The 12,744-nt window shown below is 36.1% G+C and overlaps 1 protein-coding gene across 4 annotated transcripts in view; it reads right to left on the reverse strand.

The window, feature by feature from the left end:
* Positions 1–5,727: 5,727 nt before the first annotated feature.
* agbl1 (AGBL carboxypeptidase 1) overlaps positions 5,728–12,744 on the reverse strand; it is a 286,400-nt gene continuing 279,383 nt past the window's right edge. For all 4 annotated transcript variants that reach the window (XM_065291580.2, XM_065291581.2, XM_073813242.1 and 1 more), the window contains one exon: positions 5,728–9,359. In XM_065291580.2, the coding sequence (XP_065147652.1) occupies positions 9,080–9,359 (280 nt within the window). In that variant the 3' untranslated portion in view covers positions 5,728–9,079. The remainder of the gene's footprint in view (positions 9,360–12,744) is intronic.

Here is a 12,744-nt window from a genome sequence, read left to right on the forward strand (position 1 = left end):
CGAACGAAGACTCTCTCGCTCGCCCGCCCCTACCGTCTGTAGGAAGAATACCCCACTTGCAAGTTCGCTGTATCTGACCCGGCATCCTTCAGTCTCGCAAAATCTCAGATATCGCGGGAAGCAGGATCACTTTACGGCAAACAACACAGAGACAGGCGAGCAAAACACGGCTAGCGATTGTTGCAAATGGCAGAGCCGGGGAAGAAGCATTGAAAACCCTTGACGGAAGATTTCAAGAAAAAAAAGAGCTTCAGACCTAATATATATATATAAGGGTGACCGTGCCATTCTTCCCGGACGTGTCCTGCACTGTAAAAAAATTCCGTAGAAATTACAATGTTATTGCAGCTGGGTTGCCGGTAATTTGCCGTAGATTTAAATTTATGTTATTTACTGGCAAGAGTTTGTTCAAAGTTAAATAAATTTTAAATATTAACAAGTCTTTATCTTTACAGAATGAAACTATACAATAACAGCCTCATGCAAAGCATTCTGGGAACCAGAAATCATCATCAACCTTTTTCTGTTTTTTGCTTCAGATTTTGTTTCCCAGAATGTTTAGCTTGATCTAGACGTGAAGTTGTGGTTTAAAAGTGTATATTTGTTATTTTTCTTGTCAAAAATGACAATCGTTTCGCTAGATAAGACCCTTATGCCTTGTTTGGGATCATTTAGAGTCCTTTGAAACTCCGTAGAAAAAAACTGTTACGTGTTGAGTTAAGTGTTAAGGTCCATTAAAGTCCATTAAAATGAGAAAAATCCTGCAATGTTTTCCTCAAAAAACATAATTTCTTCTCGACTGAACAAAGAAAGACATCAACATTTTGGATGACATGGTGTTGAGTAAATTATCTGGATTTTTCTTTTAAGAAAATGGACTATTCCTTTAAAGTTTTTACACCAGCCAGTCAAACATGTAAGTGTAATTTTGGCACACATGTTTCTCTGAAATGGGACAAAATTGAACCAGGAGACTTTGTCACAAAACACATCAGATCTCACAAAGCCCATTTTAACCCTTAACTCAATTTTGACCAAATGCGTAGTTACTGCGCTTTGGCTTTGTAGGGCAGTTTTATTTTTACAAAATTGTTTCTGGACTTTAAAATTTTAAAGAGATTATTTTGTTTATTATTCATATATAATATTTTTTTAATTCCTTGATTTATTTGTTGTTTATACAGTTATATTCTAAAACTAAAATACCCTTTCATTTTACAGTCTTACATTTATGGTTGCATTTGAAGTTGAACTTTTTCACACACCTAAAAAATATTACAATTAAATAATAATAATACTGTATTTTTTGTTCTATTACATTACATTTATTCATTAAAATAATTATATCCATTCATACAGGGTAGTATATACAGCTGAAGAGAAAAATTGTATTAGAACATCTCTAAAAAATAAAAAACAGACACACTACTGATAGTGCAACTGAAATACTTTATGTTAAGTTCGTAGAATTGCTTGTAAGATGTCACAAGTACTAGAAAATGTTTCTTTGTAAAAATAATATTCCAGAAAGTCTAAAGTATACATTACGTCCAACCATCCATTCTACAACTGAAGAGATAGATGCTTTAGAAAAAATATTGTTCAACCGTAAATCAAAAAATGACATATAATATCCAGATGGTTCACTGACAAGAAAAATAAACTAGAAATTTAATGACCAAAGTAAACAGGCTTCAGTATGAAATAAAGACGTAACGCACAGAGCATCCAACCAAATCTAATCAAGTTAAAAGGGAATGACACTTATAATACAGCAAACTGAGCTTCTGACCGATGTTTTATTCATAACACTTTCATGCTTTTCTTTTTAACACTTTTTTAGACAGTATAATCCTTTTCTGAGGAATTTGAAATATAAGTTAATGATGAACTGAAATCTTTTCTTAAAAAAGCCCATTAAAATCTTATTCAAATGGTAAAACTGCAAGCGCTGCACATGTGTGATATTTAAGCACAAACTATTTTGTAAGACAAGACTTAATACAGTATGCAATATATTTTAGTCGAACTGAAAAATACATGAGAAGCGTTTTATATTTAATGACAAACGTTAACCACTGAACTTATTGTATTAAGCTGCAGGCAAGCATGTTAGCTGGACAGTTTTTTGTTGGACTAATCCTGAATTTCAAAATGAAGCTTTAGTTTAGTAACCATGATTTAAGTTCAACCCAACTACATTTACATTTATTTGGGAGATGCTCCAACGTGAATAACAGTGCATTATACATTTTATCACGATATGATCGAACCGTTCAATGCTCACACAACAATGAAGCTCATGCAACGTCTGCACAACACACATATTTGAGCCCCCTTTAGCTATAAAGAGCTACTAGCTGAACATGTGATAATGCAGTAATCACCATCACAGGCCCGAGTGCTCCACAAGGGTCCTTCCTGTTGAATGGAGGGAAGCGATACCTCGGCTGGTTCGTCTCTCTGCACCCACTGCAGTGGGTAGAGCAACAGACAGACTTGGTGTGAGACACAATTAAGAAATGCAGTGGTGTGTGCCGTAGCCTGTGTCCGCCGCATACCAATGAGATCCCGCATGCCGCTCTGCTCTCAGGTACGTAGCTCACCCTGCCAGGATCTAATTAGACGATCTCTTTGTAAATGGGAATGAGATTACAGGGAAGGACAGCTTGCCGTTTGCTGCAGGTTGCTGGAGACGCGCACAGAGGTCACCGCTTAGTCATTACCTACCCCTAGATTGAGACCTAAATGCCCCAGAGAGATAGAATGAAAATGGAGTCATTACGCACAGTCGCTTTATTCAGAGAGTGCTGTTATCCTTCTCGTTATTATTCTATTGACGCAGCGTTGTTTACGAAGTCGTGTTAGGTGCATTCGATTCTTGCTAGTGGATGTTTTTATTCATTTGTTGTGGTCATTTGCTTAGTAATTGTTTTCGATGCAAAACTAGAACATGAATAGTTACGATTGGATGCTGAGGGGTGACTAATAGTATGGTGTTGTGTCCGTGATAAAACACAGTAAAGTGTGTAACAACTAGGATCAATGCAACTGTTTACCCAATGTGAGTGCAAGTTTGGAAGTATCTGTGAATCAAACAAGCATCATGCTGTGCCATGTAAGGTAAATATTATACATGCGATATTGACCAAAATGCTTATCATGAATGAAATTGGCTTATTTTCAGCTCCCCTAAAGTTAAACAATTGAGTTTTACCGTTTTGGAATCCATTCAGCTGATCTCCGGGTCTGGTGCTAGCACTTTTAGCATAGCTTAGCATAATCCATTGAATCTGATTAGACCATTAGCATCACGCTAAAAAATGACCAAAGAGTTTTGATATTTTTCCCTATTTAAAACTTGAGCCTTCTGCTGTTACATCATGTGCTAAGACCGACGGAAAATAAAAAAAATATAGATTTTTTTTTAGGCCGATATGGCTAGGAACTATACTCTCATTCTGGCGTAATAATTAAGAACTTTGCTGCTGTACCATGGGTGCAGGAGGCGCAATGATATTACGCAGCGACCGAAAATAGTCCCCCTGTTAACTTTCAATAGGAGAGCATACTATTTTCGTTCACTGCGTAATATCATTGCGCCTCCTGCAGCCATGTTACAGCAGCAAAGTCCTTAATTATTACGGCGCATTCACACGGGCGTCAGCGTTAACGCTTCCCATTCACTTTTAATGGGTGATGTCATGCGTTGCCGAACTGAATTGTGGATCCGTCAGCACCGCGTCAGTGCCGTTGCTCGCGGCAGAAGTTGAACATTTCTCAACTTTTCAAGCGGCAATGCGTGCGTCAGCCAATCAGATCGCCTTATGCAAATAAGCTAGGCACGGAGCATGTGTAGCGGCCACTGTGATTGGCTGTTGGCCACGCTTCAGACAAGCCTTTCCGCTTACGCCCTGTGTGAATGCGCCATTACGCCAGAATGAGAGTATAGTTCCTAGCCATATCTGCCTAGAAAATCACAACTTTTAATTTTCCTGTCGGTCTTAGTACACGATGTAACTACAGAAGAGTCAAGTTTTAAATAGGAAAAATATCAAAACTCATTGGTTATTTTTAAACGTGATGCTAATGGTCTAATCAGATTCAATGGATTGTGCTAAGCTATGCTTAAAGTGGTAGCGCCAGACCCGGAAATCAGCTGAATGGATTCCAAAACAATAGAAATCAATTGTTTAACTCTAGGGGAGCTGGAAAATGAGCATATTTTCAAAAAGTAGTGTCCCTTTAAGACAGCGTACTGGATTTCATCCTTGATTGTAAAAATACAGTTGCAAAACATCCAAGCCAATTGGAAAGCTTACGTCTGACATAAGTAAAAAATATGTTGCAAAGAAATAGGGCCATAAGATCATACCAAAATACAGACAACTCTGGGCCAGATCTAAACTAGATCAGCACTGGAACAGCTGACTTCTGAGTCTTCTGCTGTCTATGTCTCATCCCGTATCCCACTGGGAAAAATACAGATATATAGCAAATGCCGAAATATACCAAACCTTGATCCTGTATACCTGCCCAGCCCTAAACGTACATACTATATGTGTGTTACTGTAACTCCATTGGTAAGCATTGCGTTAGCAGCACAAAGGTTGTGGATTCAGTTCCTACTGATGTAAATGTCACTTGGATAAAAGCGTTTACCAAATGCATACATGTAAATGTACATATGGTATATAACAACCACATATTAACTGTAGTTTACATATCATACGTATTCCTAAACATTAGGAACACACATGCTTTATAAAAACAAATAAGTCTACTCTTTTTTTAAACTTTTTTGCTCACATGCAGCAATGTGGACGCTCCTCAGATCTTCTCTGTTCTCGCCTCTGTCTGTAGTGAGTCAGCTTGACTGTAGGTGAATTAAGGTTGTCTGAATCACTTCAGCACCTGACAGCACCCATCAGCAGATAATGTGGAGAAATATTATTTTTCTGGCGTGGACGGCGCCTCACCAATGATATTACAGAGCGATAATAACATGAGAAAAAAGTCGACAGATCCTTTCAATAGCACTCAGTCGCAGTGAGTTATAAACATGCTAGCACCAACTGCATATAGTGGACTAAACTAAGAAGATTTAATATTGGCAATTTCAACTATTTTTAAGAAATAATTACATATATAGGAACTACGCTGCTGTATCAATATAGTCTCAAATAAAGGGTTAAAATAATCCCCTGAACAATGCCCTTAGTTGTAAATAAATATATAAATTTAAATTAATATAACATACCTTAATAACTAAATTATGTTATGAATGGAAAAGCATACAAAAAAGATAAATTTGCATATTTTTGGCTCTTAATTTTTTGCAGAAAATGAAACTGCAATGCCAGGTTTTCCTTTGAACTAAACCTGTCAGCATCTCATTGCTTTCTTTTGGTTGGTTCATTAGTTTAAACATGGGTTGATATGAGTTAGTGTTGTACTGTAGCTTCTCTCCTAACCAAAGATTGTGTTTGTCAGAATAACTCAATATATCTCACATTAGGTTGTAGCGAACGCTCCAAGGTTTACAAGTGCACACTTTGCTCTTGTAAAACCAATTTCTTCACAGAAACCCAATATCAAAGACTTAATCGAATTTGAAAAAAGCAAATCAACAAAAGACTACAACCACAAATAACTTTTCATAGACTGTATTATGTTAAATACAGCGTCTCTTAATGATGTTTCAATAAGTGCTCTAAAATGGACCACCCTTGTCAACACTGCTTGTCTTGGCAGTTTTGTAATATGAAGTAATAAATCAGTATTACAGTGAAAATGGCTTTATTTTTCCAAATCAATTATTTATATGTATACATGTATGTATTGCATATAAATACATACATACACTGCATATAGACAGACAGACAGACAGACAGATAAAACATTAAAATAGTAGGATTTTCACAAGTGATCTTAAACTTGGACCCCACTGTATATAAACAAATTCATAGTTAAAATATCTATAACAGTTTTATCACCTCAACACTGAAAAATAAAACATACTAAAAATATAAATATTAACTAACTGCTAACATAATAAACATTTAAAGTAAACTTTATCTGCAGTGCTATCATATTTACGATAAAAACCCTGTTATATAGCAGGCATACTTGAATTACTCCGGTAAGCTACTGTACCTGTCTGTACTACTACGGTTTACAGTAAGAACAGTCGTAAACAAACACATTTAAGGGGATGATTTCCCAGATTAATCCAGAATTAGGACATTTAAGTCATTTTACAAAAACATTACTGGTGTGCATCTTGAAACACAACAATGTCACTACTATATGTTATAAATATGTGTCAGTGCAAGGTGTTTTTAAATTAAGGCAGATTAAATATGCATTTTAGTCTGGGAGTAGGGTAAAAAAAAAATTAAGATACATGAGACACTGCAAAGACCAAACCATTTGCTTTTCGTATGACTACACAAAAGTGAATTATTATTCAAGTGTTGCTCTAAACATTAAGTAGCTTAGATTCGCAAAGACTACGGGTGACGGATAAAATCTCATCTCACATTCATTGATTCTTGCTCTATCTAAATATTTCGGTATAAAGCTTAAATAAACAGTTTAACCAAACAGTCGCTCATCGTTTACTTTTGTTGTTCAAAAACCAAATGATTTTCTCTTCAGAACTACAAAATATTAGATTATGTGCTTATTATACCACAGGGCTGTTGAATGCTCTATTCTGATTGGTTGAAAAATGTCCCTTGGTTGTAAAACGCACACCTAACCTGCAAAATGTCTTAAAAATAACCACCAGAGCAATTTTTGTGGTAACGGTGGTATAAGCTTTACATTGTGCCGCATAGGTGTGCATTATTTTCGAATAATTCAACGGCATGTCGTCAATTATTCCTTGCTGATTGAAATGATCAGCGGGCCGCATGCACTTTTGAGCTGCCACTCCTTATTATGTGCTTTATTAAGCAAGTAATAATGTACCATAGTACTGAATCATCCACCAACTCAATAAGTTATTAATTAAATTATGTTCGCTTAGAAATAAAGTCATACTGGCTTGAACAAGTGATGAGTAAATGATGAAAGTATTTTCAGTAACACTTTCTATGAAGTCCATATTTATAATGCTCATAATACTTTTATATATTTATAATGCAAATAATTGTAACAGCATTATGTTGTGGTCATAATGTTTATAAGACGAATTTGCATTTGTCACTTTAAGCGGTATCAGACCAATCATTATATGAATTATTTTTTAACTAAGTTCGGGAGAAGCATGGTCATGTGATCCAACCAATCAGCATGAAGAGGGGCCTATAAATAGCAGTCCCTCATCTCTGTCCCGTGACAGTTTTTTGCAGCATCCCTCCTCCACCCCATCTCCTCACTCTCATCTAGTTTCATCAATCCCAGTTAAAGAGGGGGGAGCACTCTGCGTTGGGGATAAATTTTCGAACTCTGAGCCTGTCCCTCGGACAGCATGCCAAAAAAGGCTTTATCTCATTCCCTATCGATTACATGTTAATTCGAACTCGTGAAACAGATGTACTAGATAAAGATATGAAACCTACAGTGCCAGAAAAAATCGTCCAAAAAAATTGTCCTGGCTGTCAATGGGGCAGTACAGCAAATTTAAAAGAGGTCCTAATATGTGTGGATCAGTGACAAAAACGGTTTGGCAAGATGAGAAATTCAAAAATCTTTAAAGAAGCATGTGGCAGGAATATTTCAATGTACATAGTGTATTTATGTTGATTTTATTACATTTGCACCATTTTTATGAAAGTTAAGACCGAATGGACATGAAAATGTCAAACGGTGTAACCGCCAATTGCGCCAAAGAATGAGAAATATTAAATATTTTATCCACCTTGATGGCATGTAAGCATAATCATTATCAAATATTTTTAAAATATCACATGAATATACATTTTATTAGTTATTGCTAAATGTAAATTTGTATGCGTTTTTGTAATATTTGTCTGGACATATGCTAAAAACAGCTCTGTTTTCTAAATAATCTTTGACAAGTGTATGTAAAAAAAATTATGTTACACTAAACTAGATGATTATATTCATTTATTCCACATTTTTATGAATATATTTATATTTTCATTTAAAAAATACTAGTTACACCAACTGACACAGACCGGTTATACCACAATGACATTTTTGCAAATATTTCCCAAATATTCTTTCAATATGAAATAAAACCAGAAATTTTAGACTTCTAGTCCTCCACAAAGAGAATGTATGCAAGTAATCTGCAAATTCATTTTGAAAATTTTAACCCTTTTATATTAAATGAACCATACGGACACAAAACAATTAATGTCACTTCATTGACCCGTGTACATTGGTACTAATATGTACCTATGAGGTCCTTTTATGAACTCTTTAGATGCAAAGGGGTACTTTTTGAAAGGGTACCGCCTCAGTGACAGCTAGGGACCATTTTTTTCTGACAGTGTATAATACTAGTGATGCACCGATGTATCGGCCGCCGATATTTATCGGCCGATTTTTTATGAATTTTAAACCATCGGCATATCGGCAATGGCATGAGAAAGGCCGATACCGATTGTTTATTAATTAACTGCATAAAGAAATCCATTATATGTAAAAAAACAAGTTAATGTTGTTAATAAAATAAATGCTGAATAGCAAAACCACCTTTGAAGGTTGTCATGCTGTCTTATTATATTTGTTTTAGCTTAATTTGTGCCTCTCTTATAATGTTGGTCAGTTGAATGTTAATTAGATCAAATCCATGTTCAGTAAAAATAATTTGATGCAGAAATAAACTAGCAAATAGACCAACTGTATAGTATTGTATACAAGTGTTTAATATCGGTATCGGCCAGAAGTTGTCTGTTTAAATCGGTATCGGTATCAGCCCCCAAAATATTTAATACATTATAAAAATATAATATTGTATTATGATATAATAACCAAATAATGCAGGCTTCATAGAAAGTGTTATCGAGTTTCTAAGTGAACTGTTTCAGGCTAAGCTACAGTAACACTCAAGACACTACTTTAATATAAAATATAAACAACAGAAAAGACAAACAAGAGGTTCCTAATAAAAGTATCGGTTACTGATGTCCATGTTATTACACTGTCCACTCCTGATGCCTAAAGTTTCCAGGGCATCTTGCTGCAGGAAGTGAGGAAGGAGGTGAGATTTCCTGTCAGTAAGCCGCCGCCCCTTTTTGCAGACCTCAGCATCACCTTCATCCTCTTCTACGCTGGATGCGTTAGCGTTCACCTCCGCGTCCAGATCGTTGGCACCGAACAGGTCGCTGCAGGACGAGTACTGGATCTCTTCTGCGCAGGGTGGCTCGTCATCCTCGCTGCAACTGTAGAATGAACGAAACGAAGCTATTAAAGCACAATAAAGTGCTATTAAGTCATCAGTACGATATAAAATCAGGGAGAATAAAAACGCCTGTTGCTTCATTCACCAAAGGACACGTTGACCTCCGGCTCGCTGAGCGTTTTGATTGACAGTAAACATAAAGCCCAGTCACACTAATCAGATCAAAACCACAGGGATCCACAGAGAAAGCGCATGTGACCGGCAATCTGATTCCACCCGTCCTCACCTCGCTTGATGCGCGCATGTTTATCATTTTCTCTGCCCTGGGTGGAAATTAAAGGGAAAAATAACATCTGGTGTGCCACAATGTGAAGCACAATATTGTGTTTTTCCCTCTTCATTATATGGAAGAGATGAGATGATGCTGTAGGTGAAAGACGGGAGCCCTCTCGTGAGACGCGTCCCTTTCGCAAACAAATCACGTCCTCTTGACTTGCAAAATGAACCAATTTGTTTTGCAGTTGTCAGGGCAGAAACAGGTGCACGTAACTTCTTTATTATTGCGCTTTCTATTGGGTATCCAAATTCGGGACACATAACAAGCGGGGATATTACTGTCTTTATTGTTGATGGAGCACCTGTTTCTCATTTGCATACACAGTATACAGGGCATTTGATTGAGGTTAATGTGGCCTTGAATATTCTAACAGCTCTTTAAAAGGAAATTAAACAAATTTGCGAAGTCATTAAACGTTTATGTTTAAAAATACCTAGCGTAAACTAGGGCTGGGACGATTAATCGTGATTCATACTAATAATGCCTGTCTGATATGCACAGCTCTTTCATGTATTTGGCTCTTTGATCAGTAAGAAGTCCTTACCTTATCTAAATTCACTGTGAGTTTGAGTCGTTTATAATATGCATTTGAAAAAGCAACGCTCGTCAAACATAATCATTATACATATTCTTTATTATCATGAAAATGCCTGAAAATGTTTTATGAATAGCGATATAAATATGCTTATAGGCATCTCATGGAGCTGCATGTGTAAATGGTACTTCTTCTGCTGCGCATATTGAATTTCTGCACGAGAGCGCCCTCTGGCTTTTAGATGTTGCGGCATTTTACCGTAATTCATTGAAAAGCATAGCAAGCAGAATCGGACGATTTATCGTCCCTGACCTAGTGTAAATATCTGTTGTAAACTCGATTTGACACAGTCAGTAACTATTAACTCTTTCCCTGCCCGTAAACGAGATATCTCATCATTTAACTCTTTCCCCGCCAGCATTTTTTTTTAAAGTTGCCAGCCAGCATTTTTATGATTTTCACAAAAGTTTAATGCCTTCCAAAAAAAGTTCAAAAGTTAAATATATAAACATACAATATATCAAATGAAAGAACAGACCCTCTGCTTTCAAAAAAAAAATGTTTTATCCTAACTTCATTAGTTCTCCTTCACCTCTCAAATATGGGTAGGTTTCTTCAAAAACACAACATTTTGAGCAAAAAAGCTGAGATAATAAAATTTTTGCGAAGGCCTTTTGATCAAGATCAGATGCAGAGCGATCTTTAAAACATACACGGAGTTCTTTCTCTTACACGTGAGGCATTCTATTGCGGAAAGCCGGAAATTCTCGTCATTGGAAGGGAAGCGTTTTCGCTTAATTGACGAGATAACTCGTCAACAGCATGGGAAAGAGTTAAGAGAAAACATTTGCATTAAAAAAAAGGTGTTACTGATAAGGTTTTAGGGTTATCTGTAATACCCAACATGATCTCACAAAGTTCCGTTGGATAGTCACGGAATTTTGTGCTCATTTTTCCGTGGCATTCTCACGGATCTCCGCATTTTTCCGTGGCCCTGCTACGGACTGTCTTTTTCCGTGGCATTCTCACGGATTGGTTACTCAACTGCTTTTTCCTATTTTCAAACCATTTTCGCTTTGGTTTAGGGTTAGATTTGGTGTTTGCATTAGTATGTCACTTTAACTATTGGTTTATACTATTTTTTCTGATTTATTCTTTTATATTTTCTAAACTTTAAACAATTGTCGCCTGGCGTTGGGGTTAGAGTTGGTTTTGGGTAGGGATGTCATTTCATGTAAATCTAACCCTAAACCGAAGCGAAAATGGTAAGAAAATAGGACAAAACAGTTGAGTAACCAATCCGTGAGAATGCCACGGAAAAAGACAGTCCGTAGCATGGCCACGGAAAAATGCGGAGATCCTTGAGAATGCCACGGAAAAATGAGCACAAAATTCCGTGACTATGCCACGGAAATTCATGAGATCAGGTTGGTAATACCGCGAGTATCCACTAGACTAGCACTTCCCTAATTCATAAAAAACCTGAAGCAAAAAATGATTTATTCATTTTCACTGCGTTTATGTTTTGATAGTCGTTCTGATTCTGATCTCTAACAAAATATCTTTACAAAACCGCAATTATTTCAGCTTCTTTGCTAAAAAAATATTTTTGAAGAACAATATCCATATTTAAAAGTTTATAAACAGAGATAAAAATATAGATAGGATGAAACTTTTTTTCCCCGTTTTGTTTGTTTATTGTTTGCTTGAAAGCAGAGGGTATTTTCCTTTATTTTATATATTTGTATGTTTAATTATATATATATATATATATATATATTAAAAAATCCTGGGCAACTTACAAAAAAAAGGCTTGCGGCGAATAAGTTAAGCAAACCCTTATCGATTAATAAACAATGCAGTGTATTATATTGTACACATTTGGCAGATTCCAACTTACAGTCCATTACAAGGTATTCATTTTTATCAACTAAGTGTTCCCTGGGTTTGATCCCATGACTTTTGCGCTGCTAACGCAATGCTCTACCACTGAGCTATACAGGAACACATTTGTTTTATACATACAAAAATACTATAGAGAAGTTTTACTATACTAAAGTATTTTTTTTATATGTAAGGTCAAAATCCACTTAATAACAGAGTTATAAAGATCGACATAAGCATTGACCTTTCTTTTAACTTCATAATGATGCTTTTGTGTTGCACATTTTCTATCAGTATTTACATTTTTTAACCCAAATGTGCGTGCATTGGGCCGACATCTATTTCTATTTCATATTTGGCTGTAAAATGCAAAACTGGAGCCGGACGTTATATATTTTATGTTTGGATGAAGTAGTTCAAAATTAGTTGCATTTGCACCCCCCTCCCCCAAAAAATTCTGTTCAGGTATTTTATGAACTTTCAGAAGGCTGATGGATAAATGAGAAATAATTTTGATGATTGACAGTAGGACTGGACCCAAGGAAGGACAAGATCCTTATTTGCCTCCATAGCGTTACCGCATACACACGTGTCTATAACGCTTTGATGTCACACAACACAATTGATCGTAATGATCAGGTTTAAAGAACCGGGGCACGACTCGTAAAC

This window comes from Paramisgurnus dabryanus, chromosome 23, assembly GCF_030506205.2.
Source record: "Paramisgurnus dabryanus chromosome 23, PD_genome_1.1, whole genome shotgun sequence".
NCBI lineage: Eukaryota > Metazoa > Chordata > Actinopteri > Cypriniformes > Cobitidae > Paramisgurnus > Paramisgurnus dabryanus.